Source organism: Phalacrocorax carbo, chromosome 16 (genome assembly GCF_963921805.1).
Source record: "Phalacrocorax carbo chromosome 16, bPhaCar2.1, whole genome shotgun sequence".
Taxonomy (NCBI): Eukaryota; Metazoa; Chordata; class Aves; order Suliformes; family Phalacrocoracidae; genus Phalacrocorax; species Phalacrocorax carbo.
In genome coordinates this window covers 1429655-1442238 of record NC_087528.1, presented here as the reverse complement: position 1 = coordinate 1442238, position 12584 = coordinate 1429655, and the positions used below count along the sequence as shown (strand labels likewise).

The window sequence follows — 12584 nt, the reverse complement described above, 5'->3', positions numbered from 1 at the left end:
ATGGGACTTGCTTGATTATTTTTCTTTCTCTCTTTTGTTTTTTTTTTTTTTCTTCCTTAGTGTGTAAGTAGACTCTAGAAGCCATCTGATACCTTTAAAAACAGGCCAAAGTATAACTATTTGCATCTTAAGCAGAAACCTCTCCCGAGCAGTAACAGGAAACTTACTGACCTGGTAATGCTGTCTGTCTGTCACAGAGTGTCATCATGATCTGCGGATTTGATTCCTGTAGTGTCTGTCTCATTTTAATACGTGGCGGTGGGCTAAGGCCGCTTCTACCTGTCTCTAATGAGCGTCCAGGGAAAAACCAAACGTCTCATAGCTTTTTGGAAGTGGTTGTAGTTTCTGGCTACCCTTGCTGTGTAAGACAGGTTTCGAATGAGAGCAAACTTTGGTGGTCTGAAGGTTTCCAAGGGAACTACGCTGCCTGGAGCTGTGCTGAGGTGGGAAGGGGCCTGTGGGAGAAACCCTAAAGAGCATCGCTTCCACTTCCCTGCCAAAGATAAGAGCCTGGTCAGGGAGTTTACTGTGCGTGCCTGCTGACAGACCTGCTTCTGCCACTACCCTTCTGCAGTGGCTTAGAGATCCTCCACACTACTTTCCCCTCCGTTCACGTCAGGTCTCGGTGTTACCTGGTGATGTAAGAAGGGAGATGAGGAGAGAGTGGGGAGCAGGGCTGAGATCTCCCTCAGTCTGTGTGTGGCCGACAGAATGACTTCTTGTGGAAGGGAAGTGTGATGTCTTTGGAGGCTGGGCTTTGTTTATTTTGTTGTTTTTTTTTTTTAAATTACTGATAGATCCAGGCACTCAAGTATGTCTAAAGTGACTAAAGCTAGTCACTGATTTTTAGCGGGTAAGATCGTGACCTGACCCAGCTTGATAATCTTTTCACTCCGGGTTGTTTGGAAGTATTAAAGGAAGAGGCACATGTTTTAGAGGTGAATTTTTCATTACAAAGTATTTCACCAGATACCAAATTCATCTTCTCTGGACTGATAGGGATTGAACTCTGCTCAGAAAACCTTTTGTTGCTTTGGCCGATGAAAGAGTAGCCTGCTGAACTGAGGGTCTTAACCTACGTGGTTGACGGGACAGCAGCTTCAGTGCTCTTCTTAAAGGCTAAGAGGGGAATGAAACTGATGAGAAGCGGAGGGAATCCCGAGGGGCTTAGGAAGGAGAGAGGGAAGCTAACGCCTTCTGCTCTGAACTCCTGCACTGTGCTCTGGCCCATACTTCATGGTCATACATAGCCATCCTCTCTGTGTGTTCTTTGTCCAGGTGGGAGTTTGCTGCAAAGTTCTGCTCCTGTAAATATCCCCGGGTCCCTTGGAAGCTCTGCCTCTTTTCACTCTGCCTCTCCTTCTCCACCGGTCAGCCTCTCATCGCATTTCCTCCATCAGCCCCAGGGACACTTAAGCCAATCAGAAAGCACGTTCCTGGGGACATCAGCTTCTCATGGATCATTAGGTAAATGCACAGTGTGTGTGTCCCATGTACATGCCTCTCTGTGCCATGTAAGTATTTTCTTTTAAGTTAGCTTTAATTTTAATGTATTATTTCACTGCTGCCATTTATATCTCTTCTTCCCATGAGAACAGCAACAGTTCTAGAAGCTGCTTTACCAGAAATCAGCCAATACCTTGTCAACAAGGGAGCAATTCCCTCTACTTCCTATGTTTCTGGGCTGCGAAAGAGACAGGTTAAGTGACTTGCTCTGATGATGCCTTTCAGGGGACAGAGCTGTGCCTTTTCCTGCCAGCAGTGCTGTGCCGAGACGTCACTTCACTCGAAGCTCCGAGTTGGGTCCTCAGCTTTGCTTAGCTAGGGTGGGGGCTGCAGTTTGCCCTTGGGACTGCTTGTAGGCCAGATTGCCTTCTGGGAGCTCCAGAGCAGACTCGGGTCATTGTACTTTTTTCCTCCTGTGCGCCACTCTGCACGCAGTTTTGCAGTGTGGACTTCGCAAAAAGTTAGTGTTCCAGCTTTGTCCTCTTTGCTCCCTTCCCCCCCTGCTGCCCTGAGGATCTGTTTCCTGTAGGAGGGACTCTGAAGGGATGAGAAACTGCTTTGGAGCTTCAGCTGTACCAGGCAGGACTGGGAACTGAGGGGCCAAATCTATTTTATCATCAAGATGCAGGGTTGCCTTGAGAAATAAAGCTGTTTGAAAGGCTGCAGTGACACGAGCTCTGCTGATTTCTGTTAGTAAATAATAGTTCTCTCTCTTGATACTAGACATACATGCTTCTTCAAATTCGAGATACACTTTAATATTCAGCTTAATGAAATGATTACGTGCTTTTGTAATCTATCTGTGCATGCACTTATCTGTGTAACTGCATCTCTTGTTTGCATAGGCCGAAACCATGCTTCCATGCCTTGTGATTGCTATTTGTTTGGCTTTCAGAGCTTTTACGATTACTGTAATAAGAAAAGAGACATCAGAGGGTACCTCTGCTATTAATTAGTGTTGAGGCTGGCTTTTCGTCCCCATTTCAGTAAGAAAAGGAAAACCTCCTGTTAAGGCCTGCTTTTAATTTCAGAAGAAACAAGTTAAGCAGTCACATTTGTATTAACTATGTAATTATACAAATAAAAAACCCCAAAGAAATGCAGGAAATTCACAAATGCATTTAACTACTTGATTTTTAAGAAAAAGAGTTATTTTTCTGGAATACAACAAAACCATTTTTGCTGAGGTTTTGATAGGATATTTAAATAGTAACCTAGCAGTTGGGAATCTGGACTCTAGCTATTGCACGTGACTCGCTGAATGCACATAAGGTAGTGTGTAGTGTGCGTAGCTATTATTTGTATTGCATCTGAGTTAAAAATACCTAGTCCTGGGCTGGTTCCCACTGTGCTAGATGCAAAACGTGTGGAGAAGGCGTTCCTGACCAAAGGGGCTTGCTACTTCAGATGTGAAATGAGAACAGCAGGTGGAGAGAGTAAAAAGAAACAACAGGATAAGCTTGGTCAGCATTATGGCAGAATTTGTGGCTTGCCAGCATCCTGCTTGCTGCTAGATTCCCTTTCAAGAAAACTGGAGCTTTAAAAACAAAATGGGAGTTGAGGTTCCATTAAAACTTCCTGCCCTCAACAGAGCATGCTTCAGAGCAGCTGAGAAAGATCGATGGTAAGTGGCTTGAGCCCTTGTTGCTCACCTCGATGACTTGTTAATGCACCTAAGCCTCAGGTGAAGACAAGTTACGATTTTTTTCAGCTGTATTTTTTGTAACTGCGTGTGTTGGCTGGTACTAAATGGGACGTAAGTGGTGCTGGGTTGGCCCTCAGGGCATTTGCTCCGGGGCTTGCTTGCAGACACAGTCAGTTCGGCTGCTCTAAGATCAGAATTATCAAACGCAGCCGGATTTAGGAATGTCCCCACCCAGGGGACTGAAAATGACTCTGAAACCAAACCGGTGCGTGGCCGTGCGCGTACGAGTCCACATCGCTCAGGAGCTCTGTCTCGATGTGAGCTTTTCCTACTAGTTCTCCCCTGAGTGCAAAGTGTGGGTGCTTGTTTGAAGTAAAACTACTTTTGTTATTAAAAGAGTACAGACCTTGGAATTTGAGAAGAATAGCCAGTTTTGTTTACAACTGGTTTTCTACTCCTTTGTCTCCTAAGCCTTGAATTTCTTCCTGAAAAGAGAAATTGTTTGAACAAGCTAAAATAGGGAAGGGTTGGTTGGTTAGTCTCCTCTGGTGGCAGTGGCTAGCTTTAAACTAGAACTCGGAAGGGGATGAAGCTGATGTATATCCTATCGCCTCCACTTGTTAATAAACAGGGTTTTCCAGTTAGTGCTGTTCCTTACATATGCAAACAGCAGTGACATTGGCCCATTTTAGTCTCACAGTTTGGGAAGTGACTCCTTTTCTAAGCACCAAGCTGAGGAGGCAAAACCAGAAGTTTTCCAGGGGTATAACGTGAGGGGAAGCACGGCCTGGGTCGGCTGTGGGAACCGGCCTGTTCACCAGCGCTGGTGGCTGTGCTGCACAGCAAAGTGGGAAGGTAGGAAGCAGTTAGGAGGCTCTCATGTGAGAAGGGGGGTGCAAGCTGGTAGGCAGCTCTGCTGTAAAACAGATGCTTCTAAAAACAGCCTGGTTTAAAAGTTGCCTCCACTCAGTTTCCTGGGTCCTCCCTATGTCATTAAAGATGAGGCCTAATGGTGTAAAACTTCCCATATAAAGTCACTCTGTGACGGACTCCTGGGTCCTGGGACTGAAAGTAATCCTTAAGGTGATCTCCTCTTTCCTGTGTACACTTTTTTGAATCCTGGATTTCACAGGGGTAGGGAGGAAATGGGGAAGTTGCCAGCACCTGTGACGTAACCCTCTCTATTTCCCTGTGAAACAGGTTTAAATGGGATGAACAGCAGCATATGGGAACACTTTGCTTCGGGGAGTTTTTCGCCCAGTACCTCACCTGCATTTCTGTCAGGTCCAGGTGCTGCGGAGCTGGCACGGCTACGGCAAGAACTGGATGAAGCCAACGGCACAATAAAGCAGTGGGAAGAGTCTTGGAAACAAGCCAAACAGGTACGTGGGCAACTCCTGGGAAGAGGGATTAGGCAGCGTAAAGGAGTAGGAGGGTGTCAGCCTTTCAACAGGAGCTTTCCAGATATTGAGGTGATGGGAAGAGCTGTAGGTTTTACAAACAGGTTCTCTCAAGCATTCCTATTCTTTCTTCTCCCGTGGAAGGAGGGACTGAATCACTGTGCCTGATGTGTTCAGATGCTGGGAGTGCAAGGCCAGGTGCCATAACAGAGGCACCGAAGTGCTGGACAGTCTATTAGACGTGCCAGTGGCCTCAGATCCATGACAATTTGCTGGTACGCAAAGTTCGTCCCCTTAACGGCGTGAGCCAAATAAGAACCACAGCCCAACCAGATCGGGTATCTGGAGTGAGCAAAGCTCCATGGGAGTTTCAGACCTTGGGAACGGGGCAGATTGGACAGGACACTTTCCTGGCGAGGAGCGTATGGAAATGGGTATTTTTGCCTCTCTCGGAGGCTGACCAAGTTTTCAGACTGCTTCTTTTACCCTCTTTGTCGGAACCCGTAGGCTTGTGATGCTTGGAAAAAGGAGGCAGAGGAAGCAAATGATCGCGCCAACACAGCTAACATGGAATGTGAACTGGCCCGGGAGCAGAGGGAAGCCTTGGAGCTGCAAGTGAAGAAACTGCAGGAGGAGCTGGAAAGGATCCACACAGGCCAGGACCCTCAGTTTCTGCGCTCCTTCTCCGACCTGGAAACGCTCTCACTCTCTTCGCTTTACACCCTTCAGAAACAGCTGCGGGCAAACCTGGAGAAAGTCGATAAGGTGAGTGCCAGGGATTTGCCGGGCAGGGCCTTGCTCTCTGCTCCTACGGATCGCAGCTTTTTTCCCTTTTCTTTAATACAGCCAGAAATCAGCAGCCTATCAAAGCAGTTCCGTGTGGATGTAGCCAAAGTGAGTTTTAGCCAGCTTACAGGAAAATACCTCTTTTTTGTGCCTAAAGTACAGAGTTCAAGTCAACCAAAGCTGCTCTGTTGATCCTAAAGGTCCTAAAAGACATCATGCTGTGCTGCTTTGCTTTTGCTTCAGAGGACGAACGGGCGGACAGCCGCACGCCCTTCCCCTGCTGCCTCCTTGCTGTTCCCCAAACTGCCGAGCACAGGACGGGAGCCCCTTTGCTTTGTGGCTTCGATACTTACGTTCTGCCCTGTCCCCCTCTCTTGCAGGCGGTATTTCAGATGCAGTCAGTGAAATGCCTTAAGTGTCAGGAGGAGAACCGGGTGGTGTTACCGTGCCAACACGCAGTGCTGTGTGAAACGTGCGCCGAGGAGGGCGAGTGCCCCATCTGCCATCCCAACAGGCCCCACTCTCTCCAGTCGTGACCTTCCAAGGACGCTTGTTCCGATCATATCGTATAGAACTTTTTAACTTTATACATACGTACATATATATGTATGTGTACATATATATATGTATGTGTATATATATATATGTATATATGTGTGTGTATGTGCATGTCTGTGTATGTATATATATATGCACACGCACACACATACACACATAAAACAAAAATTAGTTGCAGAGCACTTTTTAATATTTTACATCCCGTATCTAAACTGCCCCTCACCCGTGCCCCACTAATTCTAACTCTTGAGGAACTTTGAGAGCTGTTTTAATACAGATCAAAGGGCCATTTGCAAAGAGTCTGTGTTTCTCCTCTTTTCTATTTAGGTGATAACAAATTTTTGACTATTTCCAGAAGGATTTAGAGTGGGCAAGAGGGGCTTCCACGTGCTTTCCAGAGGAAGAGTTGAGATCACGGGGAGGATCGAGGTGGATTGAAATGACTTGTTCATGTCTTCGGTCTCCCTGCTCTTTCGCTGACCCAGCTTGGTTAAAGCCGTCCTCCCTGATGGAAGCTCCGCTGGGTGCCTGCCTGGTGGGCCTCACGTTGCCGATCTCTGAATGTGCAGGAACTTTGTCTGTCATTTAATCAGCAAAGTTCGCTTTTTAAATTTTTTTTACACTCTTTGTATATTTGTATGAAAAGAAGAAAAGAGAGAAAAAAAAAAAAAGAAAAAGTATTGGACCTAGAGCAAGCCGAGCCCCAAAATTCAGTGACTAGTGTTCATTGCTGGTACAGCTAACGTGTTCCAGGCCTGAGCAGCCTTAGAGTATTGCCCTCGTGTCAGCTAAAGCCCTTTATGAAAGAAATACGGATGCAGAGGTTAGTTCTCTCCAGGCACTCCTTTGGTGGCTGTCTAGAGGCTTTTCACTGTGTCAGGCCAGATTAATTCTGTTTTAGCCACAGGGACCTGATTCGCAGTCACCGCTGGAACGCGTGAAGCAATTCCAGGTAGTCTGAGGACACTTGTGTTGCACAGTCGCCGTCGTCTGTGTCAGCACCTCAAGGATGGTCTGTGGGCTGCTGGGTCCAGCAGCCCCCACGCTAGAGATCGTGTGTGCCCGTGGTGACAGGGAAAGTCCAGCGTGAGAAAGAGACGCCAGCTTAGACCTGCCCGGTAGCTGAGCTTTCCTGTGACTTTCCTTACCGGTGTGTCCATTGGATTTTTACATCAGGTGGATTGCAGTAACCTGCTGGGATCTCAACCAAAAGGCCACTCGGTTGACTAAACCTTTTTATTTTGCACGGGGAGGCTGCCTGTGCTACCCCTCCCTGACCTGGAAAAGCACTGGAACCTCTGGCAGCCCACTGTTGTAGGAAAACCGAGTTTTTACCGGAGCCTCTCAGAAAGCTTCATATTTAATGCAAAGGCATAATTAGGTTTGCTTCCATAATTCCACCTTTCCTTTACATGGAAGGGGTTAATATGCATTCCCAGATGATCTCGTAAGTGCAGCTCTGTGTAGTTCTTTTTTTATGTTTTTCCCATTAACTTGTTTTGGGGTTTTTTGGTAAAAATGCTTTTTTTTTTTTCCATGTGTATTTTATTGTAACTAGCATCAGTTTTTTAAATTTGTTTTTTTTATGGAGAGACACTGTTGAGTGACTATTGTGGCTATGTTGTTTGGTTATAGCCTTTGAATGTCTGTGCCATGGGGCAGCACATCTGCCTTGGTCTGTTCTTAAGGGAAGACCTTTTATTAAAATACATGAACATTTCTTTTTTTAAAAAAAAATAATAAAATAAACAAAAAAAGCAGGGGAAAAAGGTAAAAAGCCCAACTAAGATAAAAATCTACTAAAAAGTTTTTGTAACTAACTTAAATCATAGGAAATAAACTCTTGAATCAGGTCTTCAATATTTATAAGAACCAGAGCTGATCAGCCGCTTTTGGCGACTGGTTTGTAAGTTACCGTGGATTAGCGTGGTGGTTTGTGGGCTCTCCCTCCTGCCTCAGCGCTGCCCGGCGCCGGCTCCGTGACTGCATCTGATGCCCTCGGGCGCGCTTCCCTCTGTCCCTTCTCTTCCGCCAAAACCTGCCCGCCGGCGGCAGCTCCGGCTGCCCCGCGCCCGTGCGGTCGCGGCCACGCGCGGGGCTCTGGGCTCTAGGGCGTTTCCCTGGGGGCACGTGGTTTAGGCAGGGGGGTACAAGGAAAATTGAAAATTCCAGGCCAGAGAAAACGTTTTTTTTTTTTCCCTTTTGAGTAAAACAGTTTCTCTGTTTTAAAACTTATACCGAAGGACCAAAGAATTCAAAACTTCATCCCTTTGTGGCCCTTAAATTCTAACTTTCCGTTGCCACACTGCACTCGTGGCGGAATGGCCCGAAGGGATCAGCACTAGCCCCTTCCCGCGCCCCCACCCCAGCGTATCTCAGCACTCTCTTTGCACAAGCACATAGGCTGTTTCTCGCTTTCCTCTGGTTCTTCAAGAAACACTTCCTAAATTTAGGTTTCTATTAATTTGTTTGCTGCTTTAGGAAAAAAAAAAATATCTGAAATGTGAATTACGTTCTTAAGCATCAGATGGAAGAGAGAACTTCATCTTTGCGAATTTTGTGAATATTTTGGGGGGCCACTTATGAAATTGTCGCATAACGGAGTGAGGGGAGAGCAGGGGCGAAGGGGGGCGTTTCTGACCCGCCCCAGGCAGGAAGGACGGACAAGCCGTAATCGCAGCGCTGCTCGAGAGCCTATGGTCGGCTTCTGCGTGGTGTAAAAAAGAGTCTTGCTGAAATAAACCCGGTGCTAAGATGTACAGCCCCTGTGATGTACTGTCACGCTTCCTTCTGAAGCAGGAGCTCCCTTTTACAGGACGCGCAGTAACACGTCAGGTTTTGGGGGCTTTTTTTGGCCGAGTTGTGCTTCAAAACGAAGTTTTTGGTCCGCAAGGCTTCTGGGTGAGCAGCCCGGCCGGCTGTTGGGGAACAGCCGGGAACGCGCCCGGGCCCTGCCTCTTCGCACAGACTCCTTATTGGATAATGACTTTTTCCTCCCCAAATCTCTGGGAGCTTAGGAAGTGTTGACCTTGGTGACTAATGGTGCAGGTCGGACGCTTCCGAGCTAAGAGCTGGGGGAAGGGGAGTCTCAGCTGTGTTGTGAAACCACAGTATCTCGAAGGTCAATAAACTTTTACATTATTATGGAAAAACAATGTAGAAGCAGATGGCTTAAGACAACACTGTCCTGGGTAGATAGATATCGGAAAGCAAGGCTAGAGCTGTAGACAATAGCCAGGAGCTGAAGAATTTTGGCATCGCTTTGGGCTAACAGGACCACTTTTAGATCATCTCCGGCCGTAGATACGGGAGCGGCGTGCCAGCTGTGGCGCGGGAGGGACGGGGGAAGCGCTCAGCTGGAGCACAACATTTTCCTTAAGCAGACCTTCCCCCGAAGGGGAGTCGCTGCGGCCGCTCCCCTGCCGAAGGGTTTTATACGCTCTGTACATCTCTGAAGCTGAACCTGAGCCGCTGGCAAGGCTTGTGCAGCTGAGACCGTGGAGAGAAGTCCTTACGCTGGGAGGAAGCCCGTAATGCTGAACGGACTCAGTAACTCATTGCTGTTCCACCAGCCGCTGAACGTCCTCTCTTTCTCCTTTTCCCCCCATCTGAGAAGGAAGGATATTACCAGTGTTTTCCTCCAGAATTATAATAATCCTGAGAGTGATGGCCAACAGCAAAATATGTGTTACTGATGTAAAACCTAGTATTTTAAAGGTGAAGTATTCCTGCAAAGTAGTGACTGCATCGGAGAGATTTCTGGGGCTTCCCCACTCCGTAGCTTCCAATGTTAAAATGAAATAAATACAGTATATGTTTTAAAAAATAATAATAATAATACACACTGCAGTATTTCTGGTGGCAATTCTTGACCAGTCTCTTCCCCGCTTTCCCCGGGAGGAAGGGCACTGGGCAGAAGCGCCCCAGTCCGTGTAGAAGTTGGCAGAATGGTGATCGGTGGTGCGTAAAACGTGTTGTTGATTCCATGTATAGAACTGTGATTTCAGCTGTCGTTCTCTCGTACTCTGTAAATATGTGTTTTGGCTGTCGGAAACCTGGTTTAGACTCTTTTCTTGGCAGAGTGAATTTGCATGTGGGGCTGGAAAGAACTCAATCTGTGTCACAGTTTCCAAGGGCAGGATGGATTTTTTTTTTTAGAGGACAATAAATTTTTATTTTTTTGCTAAGAAAAAAAATATATATAATAAAGCAGTGTGTGCGTGTGTGTGCGCGCATGCGTGCCCGGGGTGTATGTGCAGCCCTGCGCCCTGCTCTGGGGCTTGGGGAGGTGTGGAGAAGTCACAGAATCACAGAACGGAGGGGGTTGGCAGGGACCCCTGGGGCTCACCCCGTCCCACCGCTGCTTGAGCAGGCACCCCCAGAGCAGGGGCACAGGGCCGCGTCCAGGCGGGGGGTGAATGTCTCCAGGGAAGGGACCCCACAGCCTCTCTGGGCAGCCTGTGCCCCTGCTCTGGCACCCGCACAGGGAAGGGGTTTGTCCTCATGTTCAGGGGGAACTTCCCGTGTTCCAGCTTGTGCCCGTGGCCCCTTGGCCTGGCGTTGGGCACCGCTGAAAAGAGCCCAGCCCCATCCCCCTGACACCCACCCTTCAGATATTTATAGGCATTGATGAGACCCCCCTCAGCCTTCTCTTCTCCAGGCTGAACAGACCCAGGTCTCTCAGCCTTTCCTCACCAGGGAGATGCTCCAGCCCCTGATCCCCTTGGCAGCTCTGCGCTGGCCTTGCTCCAGCAGCTCCCTGCCCTTCTTGACCTGGGGGGCCCAGAACTGGCCGCAGCCCCCCAGATGTGCCCTCACTGGGGCAGAGTAAAAGTGAAGCTCTCCAAAAAAAAAAACCCCAAACCAGATCAAATACATCTCCATGGCAAGTTTTGCCTTCTCCCTTTCTCACGACCAATAATTCCTTCCTGCGCTCCCTTCTGGCTCGAGCCCCCTTTTCGGGGGAGGGGGGGGGCGTTGCCCTTCACCTTTATGATCGAGGTGCAGGGGAAGGGGGGAGAGCCGATGCAGTGTGGTTAGGTGGGGGGCGGGGGGCTGAGACTCCTTTGGAAAGGGTAACACCACAGAGCAAAGCATGTTTTATCACCCAGGGTCTTGGTCTGGGCAAGAAGGGATCGCTAAGCATCTCCCACAGAGCCGGGCGGCCGGCGCCCGCGTAGCTGCGGGGGGATACACGCGTAGGGTCGCGCGTGGGCACCCGCAAGGACGTGCGTTACGTACGGATCCAGGAATCACCTTGGAGTTTTGGTCTAATTAATGCTTCGAAGGTGCATCAACCACTTGCCTTTAGGCCAACCACAGCAATAACCCCAATCACCCGACTTAGGTTATTAGTAACGCAACACAGCGACGTGCCTGCCCCGCCGCGCGCCCGGCAGCACCCTGCCTGGGCGGGGGTTCTCCACCACCAGGATGATGGTGGGGGTGCCTTCCTCCTCAGTCTTGCATTTGCCAGGAGCTGGTTTTGTGTGCTTCAATGTATATTTTTTTAAAAAATCCTTAGGCTATTCTCCTTCTGGCCCATGGGGTTAGTTACGCTCTGATCATTTATGTTTTAGTTAGGCTTTCTCTGCAAAGGGCGTGATTTCTTTTGGGGGGGTGGGTGTGGGAAAAGAGCCACACAGCTGCCTGGTGCTGAGCAAAAATCGAGCTAAACCACCTTGGCTAATAGAGAGCAAACCACCTCAAACCAGAGGTTAGCCTGTGCCACCTGCTTGCTGGGACACGCCGTCGGCTGCGGCGCGGACAGCCTGGGCCACGGTCAGCCCAGAGCACGTTAGAAGACACCGGTTTCTAACTGTACAGCTAAAAATAAGCTAAACCACGCTCAGACCTGCAGCCCCCTGAGCTAAGCCTTGCAACAGCGCGTGGGGCCGGTGGCTCGCAGGTGCCAGCACCGCATTAGCTGCAGCGTGCAGGCGTGGGGTTTCCTCTCTCCGGGGGCAGCGGCAGCAGCCCGGCAGGAATGATGCCCTGGGCCCGCAGCTTCTCTGCAAGCACAGACACCACCACCCCCAAAGCCTATTTCTCTGCAGAGCTAAAAGGGGGCACTGAAACGAGCTATTTAAGCCAGCAAATGGCTTCCTTGTGAGCAATCAGCTCCTTAATCCCTCCTGCTGTGGGTTTGGATGAGCCAGGCCGTGTCACATAGAGAGCAAAGGAGCATTTTCCTCCCCACCCGCCCCGCCCCATCCCCACATCGAGGGCTTGACCTGAATTGACCCAGCGATTGCTCAGCCCACCGAGAAAGCAGCTGGTGCTCCGGCAACCAGGAGGGCGATGCTTTTAATTCCCCGGGACGCAGCAGGTCCCAGGGACCCACTGCAGCTCAAGCACAGCCACCCCCTTGGCAGGGTGGGGGCAGAGGCAGCTCCAGATTTATAACTACTACTAATTGCAGCTAAAACAAGCCCCGAACTACTCAGCAATCGCCCGCCCCGCCGGGCACGTTTGCTGGGCCGCCCCACGGGCGACGCACCCTGCGGCGCCGCTGCCCACCGCCGTCCCCTGCGTGCTGCGGCAGAGGGACGCCGGTGCCCGGCCCGGGCTGCGGGCAATGCCGGCGCCCTGCCCGCCGCCTCTGGGCTCTCCGCAGCCCCAGTCGCCGCCTGGTTTGGCTGATGATGCTCTTCATTGCTGCCCAAGCTCCTGGGCTCTCCGCTCCAGCA

The 12584-nt window shown here is 49.6% G+C and overlaps 1 protein-coding gene across 6 annotated transcripts in view; it reads left to right on the top strand.

The window, feature by feature from the left end:
- The window catches only part of UNK (unk zinc finger), a 46351-nt gene extending 36215 nt beyond the window's left edge, over window positions 1–10136 (top strand). For 5 of the 6 annotated variants that reach the window (XM_064466857.1, XM_064466854.1, XM_064466853.1 and 2 more), the window contains 4 exons: window positions 1279–1467; window positions 4352–4533; window positions 5059–5316; window positions 5718–10136. In XM_064466857.1, coding sequence (XP_064322927.1) covers window positions 1279–1467; window positions 4352–4533; window positions 5059–5316; window positions 5718–5873 — 785 coding nt within the window. In that variant the 3' untranslated portion in view covers window positions 5874–10136. The remainder of the gene's footprint in view (window positions 1–1278; window positions 1468–4351; window positions 4534–5058; window positions 5317–5717) is intronic. The other variant, XM_064466856.1, reaches the window with a different exon arrangement.
- The last annotated feature ends 2448 nt before the right edge of the window (window positions 10137–12584 follow it).